This window comes from Bactrocera latifrons, unplaced genomic scaffold (genome assembly GCF_001853355.1).
Source record: "Bactrocera latifrons isolate USDA-ARS-PBARC rearing strain unplaced genomic scaffold, ASM185335v1 scaffold_563, whole genome shotgun sequence".
Lineage (NCBI taxonomy): Eukaryota > Metazoa > Arthropoda > Insecta > Diptera > Tephritidae > Bactrocera > Bactrocera latifrons.
Genome location: NW_017537227.1, coordinates 10,915 through 13,227, shown reverse-complemented (window position 1 = coordinate 13,227; position 2,313 = coordinate 10,915). Strand labels below are relative to the sequence as shown.

The following is a 2,313-nucleotide window of genomic DNA, read 5'->3' as shown; positions in this document are numbered from 1 at the left end:
TGATAGCAATTACACTGAAGCTTGGGACTTATTGACCGCGAGGTACAAGGTCATGCGCGTTATGGTGGACAGCCACATCAAAGCACTCATGGCAATTCAGAGTGCAACCAAGGATACTGCTAAGGGAATAAAGCAAGTGCTAAATTCTATACTTCAACACGTTGGTGCTCTACGTGCACTCGAMCGACCAGTCGAATTCTGGGATGACTGGCTTGTTCACCTAACCGTTTCAAAATTAGCACACGAAACCCGCCAGCAATGGGAGTTGTCGCTCGTCGTGGACGATTTGCCATCTTTCTCTGTTCTTCGAGAATTTCTTGAAAACCGCGCACGCTCACTGGAGATGGTACCATTACTCACCACTACCGCAAAAATAACAACAACAACAAAGAATRTTTTCCACACGACATTTACAGAGCCAGAAGCAAATATCGCTACATCAACCGCTACTAAGGGGCCGCATTGTTCTTATTGCAATGGTGATCATAAAATCTACGTTTGCTCACAGTTCAGCCAACTCRACTCCAAGGGTAAACTAACTGCTATTAAGAAGTTAGTTATGTGTATAAATTGTCTCAGCAAAGGGCATATCCTCGYTAACTGTCATAGCACATCGTCGTGTCGCAAATGTCAACGACGTCATCATACCTTACTTCACGAAAACTTTATCAATCAACCGGGMAGGCTCAATTCTCTCTCCAATGAACAACGTTTAAATGTAACCTCACACTACGCTCACGCTGATCGMGTCATTCTACTAGCAACCGCTGAAATTATRKTACAAGATTATACCGGTCGTTGGCAACCCGCTCGCGCACTTCTTGACAACGGTTCGCATGCCTCATTCGTCACCGAGGCGTGTGTCCAACGCCTTCGYCTTCCCAGAAYGCTGTCATCCGTTCACGTCACTGGGATTGGGTCACTGCAAGGTGGCCGTGCAAAGGGAGAAGTTACATTCTCCATATCAACGCGAACGCTTGATACTAAATTTCAAGTAAGTACGCTCATCTTACCGAAAATTACTAACGATCTCCCAACCTCCGCTTTACCGAAAATTTCTTGGCCGCATCTTACGGATTTGCCACTAGCCGACCGCTATTATTCCCAGCCCGGACCAATAGACGTTTTAATTGGAWTGGATGAAATGGACAAATTTCTATTACACGGACTCCGCAAGGGTGAACGGGGTACACCAATGGCACAAAATACTGTATTCGGATGGGTTCTGTTTGGCAATGCTGCCAATTTACAAAACCCACCGGTGAAGATTTCGACTTTACATTCCGACCTTCATTTAACTCAACTCATCCACAAGTTTTGGGAACTCGAAGAACTACCCGCCCGCAAATTCTTTTCACCTGAAGAATCTATGTGTGAGAAATTATACGATGATACGACCCAACGTGCTTCGGATGGTCGCTACATCGTACGTTTRCCTTTGAAGAAAAATGTGTTGTTAGGTGAATCACGAGAAGCAGCTATGCGATCATTACTCCGCATGGAAAGAAGATTTGCAAGTGACGAACAACTTCGCAAAGAGTATACTATGTTTATGGATAAACTCACCTCTATGGGACACATGGAACTAGCTGAGACGACAACAGATAAACTTTACTGTATGCCACATCATGCGGTGGTAAAGACCAAAGTCAAACAACGAAACTTCGAGTCGTTTTCAACGCATCTATGAAGTCAACCTCTRGGAATTCTTTAAACGATGCCCTCATGTTAGGCCCACAGCTACAACAAGATCTATTTTCTATTTTGGTTYGCTTTCGCACTCACCGTTTCGGAATTATAGCCGATATCGAAAAGATGTACCGCCAAGTTTATGTCGCTAAAGAGGACACAGATTATCAACGCATAGTTTGGCGTTCCAATCCAGCAGATCCGGTCCGTGATTATCGTCTYTTAAGGGTCACGTATGGAGTCGCCTCAGCAGCACATCTTGCTGTTAAGTCTCTACATCGCGCAGCACTTAACGCGTCAAACGCAAGCAAGGAAGTCATTGAAGTTATAAGGTCAGACTTTTATATGGATGACTTACTATCTGGTGCTGATACWWTTGATGAGCTCGCTTTACTTCAAAAAAACGTCTCCCACGCGCTCTCTGAAATCTTAGAGATATGATACCACACGTATCTAAACAAGTTTCGAATCTCTTAGCCGATGGAGACCAAATCCGCACTCTTGGTACCATATGGCACACAAACCACGATTGGCTTTCTATARCAGTGAGCTTTAACGGCCTGCCTTCTAAACTTACAAAAAGAACGTTTCTCTCCGATTCAAGTAAGGTATTCGATCCACTGG

At 44.4% G+C, this 2,313-nt stretch overlaps 1 protein-coding gene across 1 annotated transcript; it reads left to right on the top strand.

The window, feature by feature from the left end:
* Positions 1 to 52: 52 nt before the first annotated feature.
* LOC108974550 lies at positions 53 to 1,690 on the top strand. Its single transcript, XM_018942452.1, has one exon. It carries the CDS (start codon positions 53 to 55, stop codon positions 1,688 to 1,690), a length of 1,638 nt encoding a protein of 545 aa, XP_018797997.1.
* Positions 1,691 to 2,313: the final 623 nt, after the last annotated feature.